The sequence below is a fragment of the Aspergillus fumigatus genome, chromosome 2 (genome assembly GCF_000002655.1).
Source record: "Aspergillus fumigatus Af293 chromosome 2, whole genome shotgun sequence".
Taxonomy (NCBI): domain Eukaryota; kingdom Fungi; phylum Ascomycota; class Eurotiomycetes; order Eurotiales; family Aspergillaceae; genus Aspergillus; species Aspergillus fumigatus.
Window position 1 is genome coordinate 2,167,474 of NC_007195.1, and position 23,753 is coordinate 2,191,226.

General features: G+C 51.8%; 6 protein-coding genes across 6 annotated transcripts; 3 read left to right on the forward strand and 3 right to left on the reverse strand.

The window, feature by feature from the left end:
• Nucleotides 1–272: 272 nt before the first annotated feature.
• On the forward strand, nucleotides 273–8,969 carry AFUA_2G08440 (uncharacterized protein; the record flags this gene model as incomplete). The annotated part of the gene is made up of 13 exons (XM_077804123.1): nucleotides 273–1,268; nucleotides 1,342–1,495; nucleotides 1,581–4,317; nucleotides 4,395–4,556; nucleotides 4,610–4,760; nucleotides 4,817–5,412; nucleotides 5,464–5,567; nucleotides 5,624–5,820; nucleotides 5,892–6,455; nucleotides 6,516–6,567; nucleotides 6,624–8,701; nucleotides 8,773–8,829; nucleotides 8,884–8,969. The coding sequence occupies exons 1-13, from the start codon at nucleotides 635–637 to the stop codon at nucleotides 8,967–8,969; spliced, it is 7,572 nt and encodes a 2,523-aa protein (XP_077660286.1). The 5' UTR covers nucleotides 273–634.
• Nucleotides 8,970–9,696: 727 nt separating this feature from the next.
• On the reverse strand, nucleotides 9,697–11,188 carry AFUA_2G08450 (putative transcription factor TFIIE complex alpha subunit; the record flags this gene model as incomplete). Its single annotated transcript, XM_750086.1, has 3 exons — nucleotides 9,697–10,828; nucleotides 10,903–10,998; nucleotides 11,094–11,188. The coding sequence occupies 3 exons, from the start codon at nucleotides 11,186–11,188 to the stop codon at nucleotides 9,697–9,699; spliced, it is 1,323 nt and encodes a 440-aa protein (XP_755179.1).
• Nucleotides 11,189–11,625: 437 nt separating this feature from the next.
• Nucleotides 11,626–13,865, forward strand: AFUA_2G08460 (pseudouridine synthase PUS2). Its single transcript, XM_750087.2, has 4 exons — nucleotides 11,626–11,908; nucleotides 11,968–12,171; nucleotides 12,227–13,444; nucleotides 13,503–13,865. Exons 1-4 carry the CDS (start codon nucleotides 11,823–11,825, stop codon nucleotides 13,726–13,728), a joined length of 1,734 nt encoding a protein of 577 aa, XP_755180.1. The 5' UTR covers nucleotides 11,626–11,822; the 3' UTR covers nucleotides 13,729–13,865.
• A 189-nt stretch (nucleotides 13,866–14,054) lies between these two features.
• Nucleotides 14,055–19,477, reverse strand: bud4 (uncharacterized protein). Its single transcript, XM_077804124.1, has 6 exons — nucleotides 18,981–19,477; nucleotides 18,706–18,874; nucleotides 16,423–18,651; nucleotides 15,882–16,284; nucleotides 15,100–15,803; nucleotides 14,055–15,038 (listed from the first exon to the last, which is right to left on the reverse strand). The coding sequence occupies exons 2-6, from the start codon at nucleotides 18,793–18,795 to the stop codon at nucleotides 14,451–14,453; spliced, it is 4,014 nt and encodes a 1,337-aa protein (XP_077660287.1). The 5' UTR covers nucleotides 18,796–18,874; nucleotides 18,981–19,477; the 3' UTR covers nucleotides 14,055–14,450.
• Nucleotides 19,478–19,672: 195 nt separating this feature from the next.
• On the forward strand, nucleotides 19,673–21,806 carry mrh4 (ATP-dependent RNA helicase MRH4). The gene has a single exon (XM_750090.2). The coding sequence runs from the start codon at nucleotides 19,724–19,726 to the stop codon at nucleotides 21,617–21,619; it is 1,896 nt and encodes a 631-aa protein (XP_755183.1). The 5' UTR covers nucleotides 19,673–19,723; the 3' UTR covers nucleotides 21,620–21,806.
• Nucleotides 21,807–21,849: 43 nt separating this feature from the next.
• AFUA_2G08500 (putative carboxylesterase) lies at nucleotides 21,850–23,651 on the reverse strand (the record flags this gene model as incomplete). The annotated part of the gene is made up of 3 exons (XM_750091.2): nucleotides 23,562–23,651; nucleotides 22,176–23,478; nucleotides 21,850–22,107 (listed from the first exon to the last, which is right to left on the reverse strand). The coding sequence occupies exons 2-3, from the start codon at nucleotides 23,286–23,288 to the stop codon at nucleotides 21,850–21,852; spliced, it is 1,371 nt and encodes a 456-aa protein (XP_755184.2). The 5' UTR covers nucleotides 23,289–23,478; nucleotides 23,562–23,651.
• Between the last annotated feature and the right edge of the window lie 102 nt (nucleotides 23,652–23,753).

Consider the following 23,753-nt stretch of genomic DNA (forward strand, 5'->3'; position numbering starts at 1 on the left):
CATTTGTTCTTAACAGCACATAGATAAAGTCTTCCCCGAATGCTGCTCTGAGGAGGAGCTGTATCAAGGGTTTTTTCCCCACCTGGGCTTCATGTGTTCATAGCCTCTAGACACAGAAAAAGTAACAGAAGTAGCCTACCAGCGCTTGAATTCCACTGTTGACCCACCAGGTCTTTCTCCACCACAACGTCAGAGCTGTCGGTTTCTTAGTTCTAGGTTTAATTCTTTTTCTTTCAGCTCTCCAAAGTCCAAGCTCTTTTGATTTTGGTGGTGTTTGCTGTGGTTTGTTCTCTCCTCTCCGCCAAACTTGTGATTATTGCCATCATTGTCTCACTGATTAGAGTGATAGCTGCCTATCTACCTCGCTTTTTCTTTCTATCTGGTGGTTTTCTATGTAGCTTTCTGCTTTTCACTCTCTACATAATAATCCATTTCCATCCCCCCTTCTTTTCTCCTTTGCTTCGTACGCGCACTCTCACACACTTTCTCTTTTTTGTCTTCCCATCCATACACAGAGAGAATCTATTATCTTATCTGTTTGTGGGTAGCCATCAATTGTCAACCATTACTACATCCTCCTCTCATACCTCAAAAATTCCCCCTCACACTTCGACCAAAAGGTAGAAAAAATGTCATGGCAGCTGCCCCGCTAGATAGCTCTAGCACCCCGCCCGACGCTCCTCAATCCACCGATTCGACGCATCCACACGGCGACTTCATGGAAGATCTCGACCCCCAATGTACCCGGAAACGTCCGCGTCTCGACAGTGGAAGCGGTGCCGTTGAGTCGTTGTCGATAGACGAAGCTGCCATTTCTCGAATGTCCGAGTCGACGCCGGCTGCTCCTGCCACGCCCGGAACGACAGATCACGACGTCCCTGTGTCCGCCGCCCCCGCCAGCAGAGTGACCATCAATGTGAAATCTCCCACCTCCGATACTATGGCGACTGATTCCTTAAACCCTACCTCCGAGCATCCTGGCGCTGGTCCGCCTAATGCTACCCCAGCCGCTGATTCCCCCCAAATCGTCTCAATATCGTCGACACCTGAACAGAGTCCGGAAATTGAGGTGGCCGACTTGGAAGATATGGATCAGGACCCCAACACTTCGACGTGGAGAACCCTCGGGGAAGCTTTGCAGGACCCTGTCACACCAGAGGTGGTGCAGCTCCAAGAACAGCCGCCTCTGAGTGCTAGCTTTCCCAAGCTACGAGACGCCGATGACCCACGGGAAAATTTGGAGGGGATCAGCGCAATCATTGAGAAAGGTATGCAAAGTGTATCCAATATTTTGGGTGCGTGTTTGAAGCTGCTCGGGACTAACGGAACGGGGCCTGGCAGGAACCGACCACGATGTTGGTGTCTTCTTGGCTGTGAAGCACTGGTTCGATGAGATTGTACAGACCTTGGATCAATCTACCGATGCAACTTACGTGGATGACCGAATCTTCTGGGAAGATTTACCTTTGCTGGTGGAGTCATTGCTTCGCAGAGCGTAAGCAGTCCAATTGAGACACCAGTCGTCGGTGACAACGACAAGGCGGCAGAACTCTTCGCTGACGATTATTCACCCATTATAGGCAGCCTCTGGAGCCTGACGATGGCCAAGGAATCTGGTGTTGTTTGGAGGAATTTCTTATCAACTTTACTTTGCTTGGCTTTCGTCTGGTGCGGTTGGATATACTAACCTTGAAGCAACTGGAGAAGAACACAGACATGCAGGCTGTGGATCTTATGTCAAGGGCGTACTTGCAAGCGTTGGGTTGGATATTACAATTACACGGCATTCCCTTCTATCGCGCCATGGAACGCGCCCACGGTTCCGAGATTGTTGATCTTGTCGTTCAGCTCAATAGTCGAGTTGCGTTCCTTCCGATCGGCACGATGCACCTGCTATCTGAGTATGCTGCTTGCCTCCTGGCTCTTGTTTCTAGACCCCAATGGTCGCAACTCTCCTCGTCCTTGGTGCACACCCTCACCATCGTGCATAACATCATGGACTCCGGAGTCGAACAATGGAAGATCCGCGAGGAGGAAAGTATCGCTGAATCTGCGTCTTTCCCTTTTTTACTGAAGCAGGTCTATCAATTCGCTCGGGATATCGATGGACAATATCAGGCTCACATCGCCAAAAAATTGCCCTGGGTCACAAGCGATGCGAGTGAGTCGATCCTTCGGTGCATCTCCGGTATCTATCTTGCCGTCAGCCGCGATTCGAGTTTCACATCGCAGGTCGCCGAAGACCTCTTGATCGAACTCCCTGAGCAGAGCTCCCAAGATGAGCGTGCCTGGATAATTTATTATGCTTGGAGGTTTGCCGTACTACAGAAGCATATCAAGGATGGCCGCATGGAACTGAGAGTTCATGGCATAGAAACCATGCAAGCGGATCTCGTCAACGTATGGCGGCAATATATCCAACCCAATCCCACAGGAACCGAGCACCCGCTTGTCCGGTTCCTCGTCGGCTTCCTGAGGGAGAATAAGATTGTCGATTACATTGTCGGCGTCGATTCACATCCTCAACTCATTAGTAGAAGTGGAAATGTTGTCGGCTTCCTGATAGTCACCTCTACTTACGGAGACTTAGACACGGATACTGTCTGGAAGACAGTGACAGAGTCACAAGATCCCCGGACGGTATCCGAAGTACTCGGGATGCTTACCAGGACATTCCACATGCATTCACCATTGTCCTCAGCATTAATCTACCTGTGCTCCAAGCTTCTGGAGCTACCTCTATCTAGGTTTGACGCACGGATGGTGGAGTTCTGTGAGCAACTGCTCTATCAGGTCCGTGAAAAACAAGGCGAGAGAAATCGGCACGACTTGCTGGACGCATCCCATGTGGATGCTGTTCCTCTGCGTTTATGTGTGCGCCTCATTCGAGAGAGTGCTGCATTTGAAGAGTTCTCGGTAGAGCACAAGGCTTTCTTGCAGAGATTTGCGAGCTCGCAGTTGAGCTCATTGATAAGTGTCGGGTTGAGTGAAAGTGATAAAATGGAGACGTACGAGCGCTGCATTCAGGATATCGCGGAAATGAACCAGTTTACTGTCGGCAGCATTCAAGCTTTGAACGCTCTCCTTCCGGTGTACGATACGCAGGAGATACGCAAGCTTGCCACAGATTTTAATCTTTCGGCCCTGGTCATTGCCGAAATGGTTCACACAGTGGACTTGAAGCAGACGGACTTTGCCGACTCCTTTTCGAAGACTGGATTCATATCCAGGATTCAACTACTTGCACGCATTATTGACAAAGTCCCTGATTCTGTCACGGCGGACCTGGCTGATGTCCTTTGGGAAAAGGTGCTCGTATCCCAAACACTGGTGGAACAAGGCCGCCGAGCTGTGTGGGACATGTTGTGCGAACTTATGAGACGCAGCCCAAAACGCAATCCATTCATTGAGAGGTGTATCCAAGAGTACCTTCCAAAGTTGTCTCCTAATGACTACTCTCCCGAGTTGCTCGCGTTCGCAAAGCAAGCGGTCAATTACGAGGTCCGCTTCAATCCGCCGCCGATCGCTAAAGAGGATGAGGTCGTCTCAATTCCTGGGCTGGACCGTATCTGGAATTTCATTCTCACCGCTCCACCCGGCTCAATCGAAACGGACGCCATAAATTTTGCGATCGAGGTCTACCTTGATCACTCGGTGATCAATCGCTCTCCGCGATCGGCCGTTGAGGCAACTCATATTGCTTTGGTGGATCGTTGTGTTGAACAACTCAAGTCTGCTGCGGCTCATTTGAAGCCAGCCATTGGCAGTGTCGCCAATGGTACTGACGAGTCAATGGCAAGCGACCTCAGCAGAGGTGAAAGTCGAGCTGACGCACTACGCTTCAGTCGTTCACTGCTCTTTCTTCGCCAGTTTCTCCAGGGGCTACGGAGTCGGCCTCAATATAGCCCGCCGCAAAATTCACTCCCCAACTTGCCTGATCATCCGGTGAAGGGCGAGCTGATTGAAATTCGGTATCAGACGTTTAACGGAAGTTCTCAAAGTAAATTTCGATCGTTACGAATTGGAGACCTTGCTACGGCAGCTGAGTTAGTTGAGAAACTCGAACAGCTCACGGGGTTCTCGAAGTTTAGTACCATAACAGGTGGCCGGCGGCTGGATCTTTTGGAAAAACCTAATCTCACAATACGCGACCTGAAGATCGGATCTGGGCTGCTCCTAATCCGGCAGAATGCTGACAGCCGCGAGGTGGCCTCGACTGGTAGACGTCCGTCACTTACTCCGGTAGATTCTGAGGTACTCAAGCATTTTGATGACCTGTACGACCTTCTCAATCTTCAGGACTACCTTGCTCGAGAGGTGAGTTTTTTTGGTGGGGGGGGGGGCCCTCGCGTGTGTTTCATTGAAGATCTGGTTACTTACTTCGGCTACCACAGATCTATGACTTTCTCATTGTCTTTCCGCCTCAAGAGAGGGTGGTTGAGTTAGTCAAATCCGCGCACATGACTGAGCAAGACATCTTCCCAGCGGACAAACCGTATAGACTGCTTTATTCTGCAAATACCCTGTCCAGTTGCTTGAGAGAAGAAGCATTAGAGGTTGTTCCAATTCCCGACCCCGCCAACCGTGAACTGAGCTGACATCACTGCAGTCGGCTCCAGATCAGGCATTTGTTTCTCACAGCATCCGTGTCATTGTTGCTGCTCTGACACGCCCAGAGGCGCCTGAATCACTGCCAGAGTCTCCGACGAAAGTTCAGATTGCCGCCAGCCTTGTTGAATGCCTTCTCCACGCTCTCATGGGTAAGCTGCCTTGGCCATGGTCTACCTTGAACCCGTCGGTGCTGACTGTTATGTAGTAAGACCACCTGTAGCCGCCGACTCTTTGACAATCACAAATTCTGCCCAGCTGGTACAGCGCTTGCAGAAATTGATTGAAATCGGACGGGGAATGCCCTCGACTTGCGTCTTGGAGGCCCGAGTTCAGAGACTGGTTTGCAACTGCTTTGCTGTGCTCACCGAAGGTTCCTTGCGCGATCACAAACTCTGGGAAGTTATCAAGCAGCAGGCACAGTTAGACCGCCTTCTTGTATCCCTCCTTTTGGATGAGACTCGACAACCTATTCGCAGAGAAATAATCGAACATATTGCAGTCGCCTGCAGCCCGTCCAAACTGGTCAGGAAACCAACAAAATCGGTCGATGGCGAAAAGCAGTATTCCTCGGAAACAATGGCCTCCGAGAACCCTGTCAGGGTTGACATGTTGGCGACCATCTGGGATACTTTTGTGAAGATCATGCCACAGACTCTCAAGCATGCTGAACAATCTCAAGAATTTTTCGACATCGCTCACCTGGTGTTCCAATCGGTCGCGGAGCAATCGCCTAAGGACCTCATATATGGCGAGTATCTCAAGCAGTGGAGCAGCGTCATGCTAGGTCATAAGACACAAGAGGTCAGTGAGAGTCCCGTCGCGTATCCGCTCTCCTCACTGACTGTTGGGAAGTTCGTTGGACGTGAGCCAGTGGATCATCTTATTCTGGGATTCTGTCGTCTTTTGAGGTCGTGCCTGGATCTAGCTGATTCGAGCAATACTACAATAGACTCCTTGTAAGTTGATTGAACCAAATGCTCAGTTTCCGACCCTTACTCACCCCCTCTTCTAGCGACCTTGCCGAGAAGCTCATTGACAATTACCTTTTTCCCAACCTGTCTGAGGAATCAGACAACCTCATCGTTCCGCAGATTCCAGTCATGCACGCTCAGACCCGCCAAGAGCTCTATGGCATCCTCAGTCTACTGTGCAAAAACTCTGACGATTACTGCACCGTACTTGATTGTGTTAAAGAGCTGATCCCTGCAGGTACAACTTTCCTGTTCCTAGCAAGTGCGGCGTGGCTATTTTGATACTGATCAACTGTTGTGATCTGGCAGATTATACGTACTCCTCCAGCTGGTGTTTTGATCGGCACAAGATGATTCGTGCTCCCGAAGGCTATGCAGGACTTAAGAATCTTTCCAACACCTGCTATCTGAACTCCCTTCTAACGCAACTGTTTATGAACGTTCAGTTCCGCGATTTCATGCTGCAACTCCACCTTTCAGATCCGGATACTTCCCAGAGGTTACTCGCTGAAACGAAGAAGCTCTTTGCTTACATGCAAGAAACGTGGCTCAGGAACGTTGACCCTCAAGGGCTGGTAGATAACATTCGAACTTATGATAACGAACCAATCGATGTAACGATTCAGATGGACGTCGACGAATTCTATAACCTGCTTTTTGACAGATGGGAGGCGCAGATCACTGGTGCCGAGGACAAAAAGAAGTTTCGGTCGTTCTACGGCGGCCAACTGGTCCAGCAAATCAAGTCAAAGGAATGCCCTCACATATCCGAGCGTCTGGAGCCTTTCTCCGCCATTCAATGCGAGATTAAGGGCAGGGCGAGTCTCGAGGAGAGTCTACAGGCCTATGTCGAAGGAGAGATAATGCAAGGAGGTAAGGGACTTCGAGAGACAAAGATTGCAGATTGGCCGTCATTCTGACCATCCTTGCTAGATAACAAATACTCTTGCACATCCTGTGGGCGGCATGTCGACGCTGTTAAGAGGTAGGCTGCAATTGACATTCCACAGTAGCACAACTGACGCTGACTTGTCGGTATAGGGCCTGTTTGAAGGAAGTGCCGGACAACCTAATTTTCCACCTCAAGCGCTTTGACTTTGACATGATCACAATGATGCGGAGCAAAATCAATGATGAATTCCGCTTTCCTGAGCACATTGATATGAGTCCATTCAAAGTTGAATATCTTTCTGACCAGAACTCAAATGTCCCAGAGGACGTCTTCAAGCTCGTCGGGGTCCTGGTTCACAGCGGAACAGCGGAGTCAGGGCACTACTACTCATATATTCGGGAGAGGCCCAACGCTGGAGGAAGAGGCTCTTGGGTGGAGTTCAACGATTCGGACGTAAGCAGGTTCGACCCATCCAAGATTGCAGATCAGTGTTTTGGTGGTTATAACGACTCGGTCCACCCTGCCAACGTAAACCAAGTGCGTTTCAACAAGGTCTGGAACGCTTATATGCTCTTTTACCAACGCATCTCCAGTATGGAGTCGGAAAAATTGCTATACAAGCCTTCCAAGGCCGACCATCCAGTGCATGTGTCCTTACCGATTCCGCTATCAAACCACATTGCGATGGAGAATGAGATCTTTATACGAACTTACTGTCTTATGGACCCTTATCATGCCTTGTTTGTCCGACATCTCCTGTCCCGACTTCATGATAACGGAATCACGAACAAGAGACCTAAACTGGATCAAGACATGGTCTTCATTGCTTTAGATACCCTAGAACAACTGATCGCGAGAACCAGGGAGCCTCTGGGTCTCGATGTCCTCGTCTCAGAGCTTGTGGGAGTGATCAATGAGTTGCCAAAAGGAGCTCACAGAGTGCTCGAGTGGGTGGTGGAGCGATCAGCAGGTATTCGCAATCTGGTACTGAGAAGTCCTCATGCGTCTGTCCGAGACAGTACGATCAAGGTCATTATGCGCGCTCTTGAAAGGCTTCAAGAGCTCCGGGACGAGGCACATCTCGATGAACGTGCGAAGGAGAAATGGCACATGCGATACCTTGATGGATTTGAGAATGTCGTTGCCACTCTGGATGGGCTATGGCCCGTTCTCCATACTACAAGCCGTTCATGGGACGATTACTTTACATTTCTTATTTCTCTTGCCAAATTGGGAAGCTATGAGACTGAGATGATCTTGAACAGCGGGTTTCTTCTCAAATGCCTGGAAATTGTGTGGCTCGATGGAGAAGACTCAAAGAGGTTGAAGCGTCAATATTTGTCTTACTGCAGACTAGTCGAAAAGGGCAGGAAATTTTCTCACAGGAGACTCATGGAGCTTTTAGCATTCCTTTTGACGAAGGTTGACCTCACCGTGGCCCCAACCTCAGATGATGAGCGGCGCTCCTTACCGAATGGCAAGTTTTCACTTACAATTACAGAAAATGTGTTCGTTCGTTCTCTTGGAAGGGATCGCGAGCTATCATTGCTGAAGAAAATTCTTCATACAAATCATAATCCTCACGCTTCTATGGCTATTGTTGAGCTTTTGCTGGACTCAGAACCTGAAGCCGGTCTAATGGATCCGCTATGCAAGGTTCTGGAAGATGGACTCAGGGTTGAGCCCGCTGAGCTCTGTGCACCGTTTCTGGAGGCGACTTTGATTCTTTGCCAAAGAAGCCCTGATGAGAACAGAATCGTTGCGCTCATTGACTTTGTTGCCAAGGGCATTGAGTCAATCAACGATAGTGGCGGTAGAGAGCATCTCGCATTCTTTACAAGCTTACTGACAAGCCGAAACGAACGCCTTGGTCTTGAAAAAAATTGGTTTCTGGCGCAGATTGTGGACAAAATACCTGACTGGGCCCCAACTCTACTCATCTTTCCTGACAGGACGGTCAGGAACACCACTTTGGCGCTTCTACACCAGATACTCTTCAGCGTCGAAGCAGAAGACATGGGCCCTGATTGGCAGTCACGTCATGCCGAGATCGTAAAGGAGCTAGTGCGCAACAGTGTCGAGAAGCTGAGAAAGACTTTCTTGACTGGGTCTGTCAACAATGTCGAAGCAAGGGTGATCGAGAGTGTCAAAGCCGTCATAGATCATTGTTTGGTTACGTACTTCGATGACAGCGAAGAGGACCAAGAGATTGTCCGTCAGGCGCAAGGTTTGTTTGCTCCCGATTCCCTACCTACATTGCCACTTTATCCTGGCTCGTAGCTGACCATCTACTTGTAGCCGTTAGCGCAACCATCGATGAGCTATCTGTGAACGTGCCAGAAGAACTGGCTTCCGGTATGCTAATATTTTCTCTTTGATCCCCTATCAACATCTAACTCTTGATGACAGTGTCTGATTTGCCATCTCCAGATGAATGGGAAGAGAATTCCATGCTGCCGAGCGATTCGGAGATGGGAATGGCAGGCTCACCGTGATGAGTAGACCGGCGACGGACCTGGTGAAACGCTGTGATTGAATCACACACGAGTGACGATTTCATGACCAAGTCCTATATCGGACTTGCAGACTCTGCTGCATTTGTCGGCGTTTCCTTTCCAGCCCAACTCGGGTGTTGGCTGTTTGGCTTTTGTTTCGGGCGACCTTGGTTGGAGTTTGACACCTCTCCGTGCCCTTTTCCTCCGTTATTTTACAGCTTCCCGAACTTGCGTTACATGATGGACGATTGTTCTTTGAGACATCGCAATGGCGAGGTTCCATGTCGGGCGCATTGAGGCGTCTTTGGTTGTTGTAACGATCTACTTACCCTACACCGTTTCAGATGCGGAAGGTCTAATGCTGTGGAGCAAATGAAGCTGTGATTCCAGTTGCTACGATTATAAGAAAAAAGTTTTAGACGAAGGGACTAGAGCTATGGAATGTTGTTTCAATCGACATCTGTGTTATGGACGACTAACTTTTTTCCATGGGGAAATATTGTACAGGCTATTATAAGGATCTTTTGCAATAGATGGATCTGCTCCTTACGGAAGTATAAATTCTTGTCGACTAGAGGTCAACGACCGAGTAAGTGTAGGTTCTCCGGGATAGACAGGTCATGAAGATCCTAGTCTCCTCGTCATAGTCTACCCCATGCAAATACCTGATCGCAAGCGCCCGCGCTCGTAATCTGTGAAGCTTGTGAGAGACGGCCCACTGTCCGTCTCAGACATCCTCAAACTCTTCGTCATCCTCATCAGACTCCTCCTTTTTCACATCAGGCTCCATTTTGATCTTCTTCGCTACCGGTCCCTCGTCGGCGGGTGTATTGGGCGTGCCCACGGCGGTCTGAGGCGCACTCGTCCCGGAATCCGTGTCGAACTCGCGCTTGATGCCGACTGGCGCAGAGGTAGGTGCACTGGTAGGCCCGCCCATGACGGCTGGAGAAGCGGTGTCGCTAGCGGAGATACCTCCGACGTCTTCGAATTCCTCGTCAAATTCGTCATCTGAATCGTCCTCCTCGGCGCTACTGGCGTCGCGTTGTGCCTGCAGGGCTTTCTCTCGTTCCATCTCGGCGTAGTATGCGGCGACCTTGTCGTCCAGGTCCTCGATCTTGGGTTTGCGGTCTTCTTCCTCCTTGACTTCAGGTTTGATGGCGACGTCTGTCTCGGTCTTGATGTAGCTGACGTTGCCGGCGGTGGTTGAAACGGTCGAGTGGGTGTGCCAGACGGGAAGAGCGTTTTGCTTCTCGAGGGCGGCCTTGCGCGCGGCTTCTTCTGCTTGCTCGGCGGCGCTCTTCTCCTCGGTGGAGGTGAGGGAGATTTCCAGCGCGGAGGCATCGGTCTGGAGGTTGCCCCGGACGGCTTCTTGTTGTTTCGAGGGGACGACGATGGCGGCTCTGGTTGGGTGTGTTTGTTGGTTGCGGATGACGTCGACCTTGTGCTGCCATGCCGTCTCGAAGTCGTTGGGGGGAATCTCGACCGAGTCGATCTGCTTGAGCAGTTTCAGCATGTTATCAAGCTGGGCCATGAGCTTGCTGTTCTTCTCGTGTCCCGTGCGATCGATGCCCTCGGCTCCCTTGACGTCCTCCGTTCGCTCAAGGATGGCTCCGCAGTTCTGACACTCGAAGCCCTCGTCCGAATACAGGCTCAGAACATCCAGCTCCGTCCATTCTGCGCCGCAACGCAAGCATACATATTCCTTCCTTTCCTCGCTTGGCGTGTACTGAGCTTTGATTGTCGAGGTTAATTTCGAGACCTTGAACTTGATTGCGTCGATGACCGGGTGTAACGGGATGTAGTAGTATTCACGGTTGACAGGCCGGGTTGACCCATCTCGAATCTCGGCTCGTGTGCTTCTGCACGGGGGAAAAGTCAATCATGTCAGCTTGGTTGCAGGTCCAATTAGTCTGGTACTGCAAGCGAGCCATACACCGCGATCAAACGATCTTCGCGCAACTTGGCGCAGAGTTTCCGCAGGTCCTTCTGTTGCATGCCAAGGAGAAAAGCAAGATCTTCCGCATGGAGTCTACATCAGGTAAAGTGAGATGAATGTTAGCTCAGCCATGTATACCTAGGCTCGAGGCTTCCGACACTTGTAAAGCCCTCGGAGATTAAACATACACCGAATGGATGAAGAGCGCATCGACTATGAGAATCTGGCGAGTCTCATAGAAAGCCCGGACCACGGTCCGGATGAGAGTGTTGGCGAGATCCATCCCAGAGGAGATTAAGATTTATCGCGGAACTAAGATAGACCTGTAATGCCTCGCGGTTCGAAGCAAACACGAAGGTGAACGGCGCAAAGATTCTTGATGTCACCGGACAGAGCTTTAACGAGAGACGAGGGACATTCTTTTCCGTCCAGACAGCCAAAAAGGCTAAATCGGGTTTGAAAGATGGAGAAGAGGTCCAACCTGGACGCAGCCTTAACTCAACAGAACTGCAGAACGGGGACAAAGGAGCGTGGTAGAAGAGAAGGAGGCGAGTTGGAGGTGAAAGGCTGGAACCGAACAGCATGCCCGAGGCACCCACTGTTAGTGCCTGAGGCGCCGAAGAGCTGCTCAATTGATCCTGCACTAGCACTGATCTGGTGTAGCGCATGTCCGACGTCAGATCGCAGCCGAAAAAGGTCAAAAAAAGCTAATGTTAGCCATCTAAATGCAACAGAAGTCTCTTCATGCGCGCCTACGTTTCCCTGCGTCAGTGCTTGTCTGGGATTAATCTATCCCCCAGGAATCTCTTAATAATCTCTCCATCGTCACGGAATACTATACTTGTCGATTCTACGATCGCGCATCGGCAATTCGGAACCAAAATCTCCTTACAGCATTGGCAAAGACGGAACTCACCATGGACAATAACGAACGAAGAGCTGAGGGACGAGGAGAAACTGGTGAAAAGCGTAAGAAGAGGAATATGGGAAGGGCAGAATGGAGGTATGTTCGCGCGCGGAAATGATCAACCAGTCCTAGCTGTCATCGACTAACCTGGCAAGTCGGCACATGGTAGACAAGAGAGCGCGCAATGAGCAGCAAAACGAAGCCAAACGGCGCAAGCTTGAGAACGGTGAAGAAGTTTCGGATCCTATTTATGCAACGCATTTCTCGCCGGAAGATATCGAAAATGAGCAGCGGCGGCCGAAGAAGAAGGTTGCTGTATTAATCGGATACGCTGGGACGGGCTATCATGGAATGCAATTGTACGAGCCCTGGACACCTATGGGACTTTGGACTACGATATTGACTTGCGCCCAGGAGTGACAAGGAAAAGACCATCGAAGGAGATCTGTTCACCGCATTCGTTGCGGCAGGCGCCATCTCCAAAGCCAACGCTGCCGACCCCAAGAAGTCATCCTTGGTCCGATGCGCGCGCACAGACAAGGGTGTCCATGCAGCGGGCAACGTCGTTTCGCTAAAACTAATAATTGAAGATCCAGACCTCATCAAGAAGATCAACGAGAAGCTTTGCCCCCAGATCCGAGTCTGGGACATCCAGGTCACGAATAAGGGATTCAGCTGCTACCAGATGTGCGACTCTCGTGTCTACGAGTACCTGATCCCAAGTTATTGTTTCCTGCCGCCGCATCCCAGCACCTACCTTGGCAGGAAGATTGTCGAGCTTGCAGAGAAGGAAGGAGACCTTGAAGCTTACAGAGCCCGACAGGAGGAGGTAGCTACTTACTGGGAAGACGTCGATAATGAGCGTATCAAGCCAATTTTGGATACCTTTCCTGAAGATCTCCGCAAATTAGTGGAAAAGGCTCTATACTTTGACGAGGAGAGGGCTCCAGAAGACGAGGATGCTACTCAGAAGAAGGAACCGCAGCAAACATCCTCCAAAGCCAACCCTGCAGATTCGGAACAGACGGCACAAGAACAAACCACAGAGGCATCGACCGAAGACGAAGCGCGCAGACAGCGAATCTACGAAGCCGTCAAGAAAGTCAAGTCCGCCTACACCGAAGCCAAACGCGCATACCGGATCCCCGTCGCCCGTCTGGACCGCCTGCAAGCCACACTAGACAAGTACGTCGGCACCAACAATTTCTACAACTACACCATCCAGAAGACCTACACCGACCCCTCCGCCAAACGCTTCATCAAGTCCTTCAAGGTCGACCGCAACCCGATCATCATCAATGGCACCGAGTGGCTCAGCCTCAAAGTCCACGGCCAAAGCTTCATGATGCACCAGATCCGCAAGATGGTCGCCATGGCGACAATGCTCGTCCGAGCCGGGTGCGACCCCCAGCGCATCGTGGACTCTTACGGACCCACGAAGATCGCCATCCCCAAGGCGCCGGGACTGGGACTGCTGCTCGAACGGCCCATCTTCGACGGCTACAACAAGAGGGCAACCACCACGCTGGGCAAGGAACCCATCGATTTCAGCAAGTATCAGAAGGAAATCGACGAGTTCAAGCAGCGCGAGATCTATGATCGGATCTTCCGCGAGGAAGAGCAAGCGAATGCGTAAGTCTTTTCCATAGTCCTTCCCCTTCTCTGAGTCAGACGCTGACGAAGTGAACAGGTTCTCGGTATTCTTCAACCACATCGATCACTTCAGTCAGGAGACATTCCTCTACATTACGTCGGGCGGTATGGCAGCTTCTAAGCTGCCCGCGCCACCTACTGATGCGACAGAGTCGGAACAGAAGGAGGCCAGTAAGCGCAACCCGAAGTCTCAACGCGAAGCCCTTGCTGCTGTGGAATCCGAGTCAGATGGCGAGGGTGTACAAGGTGAGGAGGGTGGTTGAACCTGCTGTATCAATTCCTCTGTGTAATGATGCAGAGCAATCTGTTAGATGAAAAACATACTCGATTCCCAAGCATATAGATGGAATTCAAGTGTGTCCGACATTCTCTATATAAAAATGACCTGCATAGACCATACCATTGAAGTGTCAGATGATTTTGCGTAGCATTACACTTATACCAGTGTGTACGGAGTTAAGTTGTCTACCTATTGACAGATTTAGTCTAGTATTTGGCCAATAGACCCGGGTGATACGCGGCATATAATCGAAGCTGGACCCCAGAATTATTCCAGTGAGAACACCAATACACTAACGGACAAAAGAAGTGAATGCGAGAGATTGATTCGACTATCAACGCATGAAAGGAAAGACGCTATGTGTCATTAATTTACGGCAGAATGTAACATGGAAGAGGTCGCGACAGACCCCCCGATACGGAATGCTTTGATGTCAAACCCCAGAAGCCGAGAAGAGAAGTGAGATGAGCAGGCAATTCAGAACAAAAGAGAACTGGCCAAGTTTGACACCGACGCCAACATTCGGTCATTACAAGTCAAAGAAAATGCAAAGAAGGAACCAAACAGAGAAAGGAGAAGGCATGTGCAATAATCAAGTTTCTCAAAAATAGACAAAAGGATAAATGGCTTCAGAGAGACAGTCAAGCAGAAACCGTAGCAAGAGCCACAGAGAGAAATGCAAAGGAATCTGGTGTTGATATGCATCTAGAACATCAGCGAACGTGCCTTCTCGCGCCGAACGTCCGCACCGCGGATCTCAGGCTGAGACTGCGTGTGTTTATGTCCTGGTCGTGGTGATGCCGGCGCCGGCGCCGTCATTCCCGCAGCGGATGTGACTTCCTTTTTCACTGGTGGAGGAGGTCCATGAGTGGAGAATCGATCAGTAGTCTCTCTTCTGGACTTCATGCTTCGTTCGCGCTTGAGGACCAACTCAGTCCAAGGCTTGATTTGACTACTTCCAGAAGAGCTGCCCTTGCCGACCGTCTCTGCCAGGACCTTCATCCATCCCTCCTTGTCCGCTGCGCTGTCAGCGTAAAAGTCGATCACCTCACCGTTTCCAAAGCGGATACGGAAGCCTTCTTCCACAAACATGTAGCCTTCTTCCTCCTCAGCGAACGCAGACTTGCGTCGGCCGCCACCTTTTGTGGTTGTCTCTTTCTGGATCAAAGATGACCTGTCGTCGATCAGCTTAGCAGCCTTCGACAGGTTGATCGTGGCGCGGGGTTGGCGGGTGGTTTCATGGTAAGCCGTCAGCTTCGAGCCTTGAAGTTTGAAGAAGCGGCGACGCCAGTACTGTCGAAATCGCACCACATAAGTACAGACTCAACCCAAGCTAGTCGGATGGAACACTTACCGGGCAATCACCTCCCTGCTGAGAAAGGAATCCTTCCCAGGTGCGGGATGAAGCAGCCTCCGCCTCTCGCATCTCGCGGATGCATGCATTCATACTCTTTGGCATATCCTCGTCCTTTCCGCCCTTGGGCTTGGGAACGAACAAGAGTTGCAGTTCCAATTTGCCAATCTTGTATGGAGGACGACGTTGAGAGGTTGCACTAGACGTGCTCTTTTTGCTTTTCACGCTGCTTGGTTGCTCGTCGACCGCCCACTCGTTGAAGCAGGCCACATCCACAGTGTACGGCCGACCGAAGGCATATTTCTCGTGATCGCTGAGCGCAACGTAGGCCCGTCCAAAGCTGCCGTCACGAGCAATAAGTGTCCGCAGTTTATCCCAGACGCCAGCGTTTACGTCCTTGTTCTTTTGTTGCTGAGAGGCAAGTTGCTGTTTCATCTCCATTTCCTTGCGCTTGCGTGGTGAGGCAAAAACCCTGCTGAAAGTGGATGCCTTCTGTTTCGCAGGGGAAGCAGGGGCAGCGGGCTCCTGAGCCCTGAATTTAGCATCGTCGACTTTCATTTGGAGTGTCAGCTGGAACTCGAGGTCATTTTGTACAATGAGCTCGAATTCTTGTCCGATCGGAGCGGTTTTCCCGAGTTCCAGCCAAGCAGTGGTGACACAATGAAGGCCATTGTCCAGCGTAAGAGCAAAGTACGATCGCTCGCCTAGTCCTGCAGTTAGCATCTGTTTGTCGCGCGGATAAGGGAGGGGGATGGTTGGAAGACAAGTGAATGAATACTCACCCTTGGGGAGTGGTAGATCGAGGTATTTCATCCCGACGACCTTGACAAACAGGCGGCCGCGTTCCTCACCATCATCAAGAGCACCGTCCAAGGTGGGTTCATTCTCCTCAATTGGTGCGATGGATTCCTGGACGTTGCTGGATTGGCCTGGAAGGGGTGGCACAGGGCCTGCAACCGGCTTCTTCTTGGGGATTCCACCAGACATTCTCATGCTCGGACGGCGAGGTTGTCCATTCCAGGGTACGGTTGTCCATGTTTGCTGGCTCGCTTTTCGCGGTGAGGGGGCTGGAGACCTCACTGTACGTGGGTCGGTCGAGGACTCGCCAGACGTGGAAGCTCCTTCTTCATCACTACGATTGCTGGCAATGACAACCTTGGTGTTATGCCTCATGAGATAACCTCTCTGTATGGGAAATTGTCTGTCAGCTGGTGTTCTAGGGGCAATGAAAGGGTTCCTTGAGTCCTGAGGATTATGGGAATCCGGGTAAGAGGTAGTGGGCGCGGAAGCAAACAACTGGGCTAGGGACTTCTCAAACGCAACCTTTTGGGATTCAATGACTCGGTCAAATTCCTTGTCTAGGCCCATGCCGAGGCTCTCTTCTTGGATGCTGAATGGGATATCCAGCTTAACAAAACTGGTTTGACGCTGCGTGAGGTCCTTCTTTGGCGCGGTGGAGGCCACCTGATGAGTGGACTGATCACCAGAGTCTGACGCGGATTCGTCAGGGGATGAGTGATCGGACTCGTGGGATATCTGCTTGCTCAGAGTAAACATTGGTGGGGGCTGCTGTCCGCTGACTTTGCGACGGACTGCCGCCATGGACTCTACATCCGCCGGTGTAAGAGAAGGGCGTGTTTTAAGTCCGTTGGGGGCCTTGACAGTAGCAACGGGTTCCGGTACACTTTCGTCGGAAGAGGTCTGCGAGTCGTCATCCTCTTCATCAATCGGGTGACGGATCACTGAGTCCGGGGTACATGGACCAGAGGCCGGCTCATTCATATCCGGGGTCACTGGGCGTCGTAGGGATTCTGTGATTGCTGCCATCTTCGGACCAGCGAGCTCTTGGTCGTCAGTGTTATGGGGTCCATCTACCACCTCCTTGGATCTTTCGTGGGGCACGGGAGTTGCCTGGCTATCGTTGGACCCTTGGGACTCGCGCTTTCGGTGCTCGGAGTTTTCCTTGAATAGCTGAGAGGCCTGGGAGTCGTCAGTAGCAGGCTTGCCTTCCACATCCTTGATGGAGGAGTCAAGGGACGGGTGGGTTTCATCGTATTTTGGTATGTCGTAGAGATCATCATCGTGCTCTTCTTGTTTGATCACCACGTCGGAGTCCGAGTCTTCATATTCGTCGTCATCGTCATCATCGTTCTCAAGAGATGGAATGGGAACGTCCGGGTCATAATTCATGTAATGCTGGGGACTGGATGCGATCATAGACTCGTCTTCATCATATGGGTCATCCAGGAAGCTATCGCTTCTGCGGAGGTCTTTCAAGATGGAGTCTCTGGAGATTCGTGGCATAGTAATATCGGGTTCATCGGCATCATGCCCCTCAATATCCTTAGCCTCATCCTTGTTCTGGTCCTCCGCGGCATGGTTGGTCACGTCGGATGGTCCGACATGTTCTGGTTCGTGAGTAACATTCTCCTGCTCCTGCTTGGCCCGTTCATCCTTGCGGATCATCATCAAACGCAGTCTGTCCTCCAAAGACATGGATGCACGGCTCAATTCACTGATGTCCGACTTTGTACATGATGCAGGAGCGGGGGGAGAAGGAAGAACTCTTTTACCGCCACTTCCCAACTCGAACGCTGCTGCCAATCTTCCAGGAGAGGAAGAGTGAGGAGTGACAGGTTGACGACTCGCGCCAGGCAGGGGAGGAAGAGGACGCCGCTCTCCGTTCGAATCCAATGACTCCACACGAGAATGCTGGAGAGGCAGTTTTTGCTGTGAGGGAGTCGTTGGGCCGGGACTGTGGGATTCGTCATCCTCTGTGAATGGATCATCCTCCTTCACGAGCTCGTCGTTTGCGCAGGAAGGACTCATATAGCGCCAATCATCGGGAAGTACAACGGGAGTCTTTTCAAGGTCCTCCAAAGAGGCATCGAAGCTGTCGTCGCGGTCCAGCGAGGACTCGCGATCGAAACTAACGTCACCTTCATCCTCTTCAGAGTCGTAGCTTCCGTCGCGAGACTCCGAGGCGATTGACGAAGGATCTGGAGTAGTCATCTCGTACTCATTCACCTGAGGAGGAGCAGCATCGAAGGTCACACTCTTAGGGTACCGATTACCAACGCTGTCCAAATCCGACCAGATCTCGCTCTCAGGATCGAAGCCGGTCCCTTTGACGCCAAATCGGCTGGCACGAGACAAGGAAGATTTGGCTGGAGATACCTGGTCTTTGCTTGGTGATGGTGGTCGGGGCCCTGGTTGGCGGTCATTGCGATTTTGCGGCTGCTGAGGAGACGAGTTGCTTTGAGGCTGTTTCTGTGGCGATCTATTTGTCGCCAATGGTCGTTGTGGAACATATACACTAGCTGGATCGTACTCTTGGTTACGTTCACGCAGCATGCTACTGTTTTTCACTCGAGATGCCCGCTTGAGATTTTCCAGGGATGGGCGCTTCGATGCCGAATATGGGGAGTCTGGATTATATGGGGCCTGATTCTCAGAATTTCTTGGGAAAGGCGAGCCTGATTCACGGCCTTGCCAGAAGAGGCGTGGTGAGGAGGAGACCTCGAAGGTCGAGGCATCACTGTTTCTCATGGTCTGCTCAATCATACGTTAGGTTCTCTCCCAAACCCTGCGCATAAAGACACTTACCTTAGCTTTTTGATTCCACACTGGTGAGTTACGTCTCTGAGCCACTGGGCTTACTTCGGATAGAGGACGCTGAGCCGAGCCACTACCCATTCTGAGAGAAGACACTGATCACCCAAAGACGGCAGCAGATAGCACAAAGAGCACCGAAGGGAATAAAGAGAATTCAACGCTGTGGTTCATGTATCAGCAGATGTCCTGTTTTGACAAAGAGCATAACAAAGGAATGGCCCGTGCAACCCCGGGATATATCCCTTGCACGAAGAACGCGCCCATACCTTATTCTGAAAAACAACAACAAATGACGAACGGAGCTTCGATAACCAACAAAACGGTGAAGGACTAACTTTGGGGATATTGTTCGTACAAGTCGTGGCAGATTCGTCACAAAGGGATATTCATCAAAAGATCGCCAATTTTTACCTGGAGGCGAAGCGAAAGAAAACTGCTGCTCCGATAATGAGGAGATATGGAAATGAGATGAACAGAGATCGTCAACGGATCGGGATGTGGGACAGATGGATTGATAAGTGACAGGAGACCACCACACATCCACCGTGCAAAGAGAAAGGATGAAAAGACAACAACAACAACAACAACACGAGGGTAGACAAGCACCAAAACGCAAAGAAAAACAAGCACGAGGCGGATCTGTCGATGACAGAAGAGAGGAGAGGAGAATTAACTAGTTAAACTATGAATGAAGCAGGATAAGTAAGCCTGGTGGATCAGGAACAAGCAAGGTATCTGTGCCCTGTTGCAGTTGCAGAGGGCAGCAGATGTTGACATTTTGGAGCGGCGGGTGTCTCCATAGCAACTGTTGCGGCCTCGCCGCCTGAGAGCCTTATGGCCTTGTTTCCAAGGGTTGGCCTCCGATCTTCCTATGCCTATCTGGGGTTAGCGTGGTTTCGGGGTCGGCCAAGCCGCAAATTTCCAGGAAAGTTTCAGTCCACACAGTAGATAGCAATATCTTCAGCAAGCTTTCTGCAGGAGCATTCGGTCTTGTCGGCTCACCGTAACAATGAATCGACTAGGCAGGCTACCTCTGCCTCTGCCTCCTTCAGTATGTCTATTTTGTCGGTTTCGCGCAACGGCGTCGCTTCCGTCGTCGTTGCAGGCCACCCGTTCAATGGCCACTGCTCGACTCCGCCGTAGAGTCGCTCGGATGACTCTATCGCCAGATGTCGCCAAACCATCTGTGGTGAAGAAAACTCGGGGTGACAAGGAACGGTTTGGACCATTTGCGGGGATGAATCAGACAGAAGCACGAATTCGCGAAACACCGAGAGCAAGGTCTCGAGCAGCTCAGAAGCGCTCTGGAGAGCCCGAGGAGGATTCCCAGAAGGAAAGCCCGTTGTATAAGGCGTTGAAGATGCAAACAGCACTGACGCCTATCCCATACGGTCGTCGCGCAGCCATCAAGGCCAAGATTGCCGATATCACGAGCTTCGATCAATTTCAGCTACTGCCTGTCGTACGCAATTCGATTTCTTCCCAAGCTTTGCCCGGTTTGGTCGACGTCACGCCGACACCGATTCAGCGTCTTGCCATCCCGAGACTCTTAGAGGAGCCAAAGACGGAGAAGAAACCAACAAAAGCAGACGATGACGAGCCTCGGTACGACCAATACCTTCTAGCAGCAGAGACAGGGTCGGGCAAGACATTGGCGTATCTACTTCCGGTTGTGGACGCCGTCAAGCGGGAAGAAGCCCGGGATAAAGAATTAGAGAAGAAGGAGCAGGAAGAGAAAGCTAGGGAGAGAGAAGAGAGGCTGAAGAATAGAGCTTTTGATATCGAGCCAGAGATCCCGCCGCTCTCAAATGCGGGCAGGCCAAGGGCGATCATACTAGTTCCCACATCGGAGTTGGTGGCTCAGGTGGGCGTAAAGGTGAAAGCACTGTCTCACACAGTCAAATATCGATCTGGAATGATATCCTCCAATTTCACACCACGCCGCATCAAAAACACGTTATTCCACCCTGACGGAATCGACATTCTCGTTGCCACCCCCCACCTGCTCGCGTCCATTGCCAAAACAGAGCCCTACGTGCTCAGCCGTGTCAGTCACCTGGTCCTCGACGAGGCGGATTCGCTCTTGGATCGGTCCTTTGCCCCGACCACCACAGAGATCATTAGCAAGGCCGCCCCTTCACTCCGCAAGCTGATCCTTTGCTCCGCCACTATCCCTCGGAGCCTTGATAACCTCTTGCGAAAGCGTTATCCAGACATTAAGCGGCTCACAACACCTAATCTCCACGCAATTCCTCGTCGCGTCCAGCTGGGTGTGGTGGATATCGAAAAGGACCCATACCGCGGAAACCGCAGCCTGGCATGTGCCGATGTCATCTGGTCGATCGGCAAGGCTGGCGACGCCGAATCAGAGGGTCCTTACGCCTCGTACGTTGCGCCAAAGACCAAGAAGATCCTTGTTTTTGTGAACGAACGCGAAGAGGCAGACGAGGTGGCTCAATTCCTTCGCTCCAAGGGCATCGACGCGCAGTCTCTCTCGCGGGACTCTGATGCTCGAAAACAAGAGGAAATTCTCGCCGAATTCACCGAAGCACCACCCCCTCCAAGCCCTGATGAAATCCTGCTGGCCCAAAAGAAGCGCCGTTACGAAGACGCGATCCCATTCGAGATGCCCGAGAAGGCGAACCAGGGTTCGTCCCGCCGCCTGGCCAACACCAAGGTGCTCGTCACGACCGACTTGGCCTCCCGCGGCATTGACACTCTTGCAGTCAAGACCGTCATTCTCTACCACGTTCCGCACACTACCATTGACTTTATCCATCGCCTCGGCCGTCTCGGCCGGATGGGCAAGCGCGGCCGCGGGGTGGTGCTGGTCGGCAAGAAGGACAGAAAGGACGTCGTCAAAGAAGTCCGCGAGGGTATGTTCCGTGGTCAGGCATTGATCTGAGGGGCTCATCTCGTCAGGACAGAGTTGAAACATTGTGTTTGTGCATGAATTACTGGAACAGGCAAGGCGTTCGGATAAGGATCCCACGAAAGGAAATACCAGGATAGACCATCGGATCTGGACATATGTATAATATTGTATATCTACAACACCACATCATCCAACTCATCACATGGCATTCTTATGATCTCATGAACGACAACTCCTAGGCTTACTGTATATCTCTACTGTCAGACAGGAACCCGCTCCCCCACCGACTCCCAGAAATCACACCTCTCCTTTAAAAACGACACCTGCGCGGTTGCAAACCCATCCGGAGCAATCACCCACTCCTCCCCGGTCTTCTCGAGAACCGGCACACCCTTCTCCGACGCATTCGTCAGCTTATGCGCATTCGGATCGCCCGTCTGGAAGAAACTCCCAAAAGCGCCTGCGAAGCCGTCATAAATCAGTGGATCAGTCTGCTGGATCGGGTTCACTCGGTTCCACTATTCTCTGTTAGTACACACTCACACCTTGGGAAGTGATGGATGGGGGTAGGAAGTGGGGAACAAACATAGATGGTATCGCTCGCGTGCTTAGCCGGCGAAATCGTATATTCACCTAGATAGCCCCTCCGTCTTGCGGCCGAGGTAAGCCAGTACGCCGGACAGGCGAGGACAAGATCCCTGTAGACCAGGCCCGCGCGGACGAGCGTCGTGTTGTACAGGTCGATTGTCTCTGTTTCGCCGGTGGGCGGGTAGTACTTGGTTTCGAGGAGGGCGATGTGCTTGGGCGAGAGACCCGGCAGGAAGCCCGTCAGCCAGGTGTGGAAGCTAGCAGCAGAGGAGTTGAACCCAGCGGTTGTAGCGGTCTTGCCCAGGCCGGAGGGGAGGAAGTTCTCGCCCTCGTGGGTGTTGTACATGCCGAAGACGAAGTGGGTTTTGATTTTGCGGCGGGCGACGGCGGTGGTGAGGGATTCTTGGAGGAATTCGCCGTCGATGACGGGGGCCCAGGTGTAGGAGCTTGTGTTGTAGGTGTGGCTGGCGCTGATGATGAGGTTTGCGTCGCGGATGGTCTGGACGTCGACGGATTTCAGGCAGGCGAGGGAGTCGGTGGCATTGGCGCAGCCGGTGAGAGTGACAAGCTGGTCGTAGATGGCTTCTGCTTCGGGGGCGTCGTAGGCGTAGGTCTTTGGCCAGAAGGGCGAGCTGACGAGCGCTTTGTCGAAGAGCTTGGGTTGGTTGCCTCGTCCGTTGGCGAGAACCTGCGCAACCACTGAGCCGGCGCCGGCGGATTGGCCCCAGATCGTGACGTTGCGAGGGTCACCGCCGAAGTGGTGAATGTATTTCTGCACCCACTTGAGAACGTACTGCTGGTCCAAGAGGCCGGGGTTGAGATCAGACGTTGGAGATCGCTTGATCGCCTTGCCCGGAAGGAAACCAAATGCATTGACCCGGTAGTTGGGGTAGATGACCACATAGTCATTCAGCTCGGTGACGTTCAGGATTGGATATGAGGACGGAGGTAGTGTAAACGAAGCGCTGCCTTGGATGAAGCCACCACCGTAGAAGACTACCAGGACTGGTCTAGAAGCAGACGAGGGAGCCACTGTAGCATCCCACGGTCGTGAGAACAGGCCAAGGTAGAGGCAGTCTTCGGAGCCATTGACCGTGCGTTGCGGGCACATGTCAAAGTCCTGATCAGTGTCATAGACGCCATGCGTGATCCTTAGAGGTGGCTGAGGGGCTCTAAACCGGTTCTCCCCCGTTGGAGGCGCCGCAAAGGGGATCTTGCGGAAGTATGAGAGATTATACGTAGAGTCATATTTGCCCTGGAACTGCCCATAGTCGAGCTCGACGAGGGGATCTTCGTAGGCGCTAGAGAGTGAGAAGGTCAGCAAGAGGACGCAAAGGGCAAATATATACTTCGTTGAGATCACCATGGCTGACGACGATCTTACCAGGCAATGGCCTAGGATACGACTCCCTTAGGATTCAGAGTATCTCTGGTCACTTATATGGCATCTTGGCGCAGCAGCACACTGGCAGGTTCTCGGTATAAGACACGCCGAGATCAGATCTGAAGACCTGGAGAATAAAACGAAGGACGACGCCGAGTTAGATGCCAAGGTCGGGGAAAGGGAAACAGAGCC